Source organism: Chaetura pelagica, unplaced genomic scaffold (genome assembly GCF_000747805.2).
Source record: "Chaetura pelagica isolate M959 unplaced genomic scaffold, ChaPel_1.0 scaffold43, whole genome shotgun sequence".
Classification (NCBI taxonomy): domain Eukaryota; kingdom Metazoa; phylum Chordata; class Aves; order Apodiformes; family Apodidae; genus Chaetura; species Chaetura pelagica.
In genome coordinates this window covers 713,932-714,963 of record NW_009952803.1, presented here as the reverse complement: position 1 = coordinate 714,963, position 1,032 = coordinate 713,932, and the positions used below count along the sequence as shown (strand labels likewise).

Sequence of the window (1,032 nt, the reverse complement as noted above, 5' to 3'; positions counted from 1 at the left end):
TCCTCCCGCCCCCTCACCTCCCGCACCTCCCGCCCGCATCCGATCGGTGCGTGGGTCTCCGCGTAGGTCGCGGGACGCACGAAGCTCCGGGATCGCCCGGGAATAACACGGAGCGGGTGACTGCGGCCTGGCCGCGGCCGAGGGCTCTGAGCTTGGGGTCCTCCGGGCTTTGCAGGCAGCGCAGTGGTGCAAAATGGAGCAGATTCAAGTTAAACACCAGAAAACACTTCTTTCCTGTGAGAGTGACACTGGGACAGGCTGCCCAGAGAGGCTGTGCAGTCTCCTTCTCCAGAGACATTCAAACCCCACCTGGACACGTTCCTGTGTGATGTGCTCTGGGTGACCCTGCTCTGGCAGGGGGGTTGGGCTGGGTGATCTTTCGAGGTCCCTTCCAGCCCGCAGGATTCTGTGATCCTGTGAGACACTTGTCCCGCAGAGCTCTGGCTTCCCTGCTGACACGTCCGTGCCCAGGCGTTACGCTGGGTCTGGTTGTTGGGGTACAGCAAGAGGCAGGAGGCCTCTTCCCCAGGCTGTGGGACCGAGGCCTCCTCGCAGTGAAACCTGCCGGTGCTTGCCGTGATCCAGAGATCCTTGCATGCAAAGGAGCTAGTGGGCCACGCCGGAGTTAAACAGCTGCACAGTGGCTGCAGTGTGGCCTTCGGGCCTGTGTTGTGCTGCACACACCCTTCTGTGCAGGGCAAGCCCAGCTCACCCTGCTGGAGGGGCCTGCAGGGAGCTCCCCTTCCCTACCAGCAGCCACACTGCCCGGCCTTGCCCTGCTCTAGGAAGCACAGCAAGAGATTCTCTCATGGGAACATCCTTTCTGTTTGACAGTAGAAATTATGAACGGAGTTGTTTTCATGCAAGAAAATCCTCCAGTGTCTTGAATGACCAAAACGAGGTAGGCCTCTGTAAGGACAGGGTCTGCCCGGCGTGCTGCACGTGCACTGGAGGCCTGAGCAGTGCTGTACAACTCGAGGTTCATGGCATCAAAAGTCACTTAAGATTATCTGCATTCTTCTCTCTTTGTTT

General features: G+C 59.1%; 1 protein-coding gene across 1 annotated transcript in view; it reads right to left on the bottom strand.

The window, feature by feature from the left end:
* The window catches only part of MLH1 (mutL homolog 1), a 17,669-nt gene extending 17,630 nt beyond the window's left edge, over positions 1-39 (bottom strand). The window contains exon 1 of the mRNA XM_009994997.1: positions 18-39. Coding sequence (XP_009993299.1) covers positions 18-39 — 22 coding nt within the window. The remainder of the gene's footprint in view (positions 1-17) is intronic.
* Positions 40-1,032: the final 993 nt, after the last annotated feature.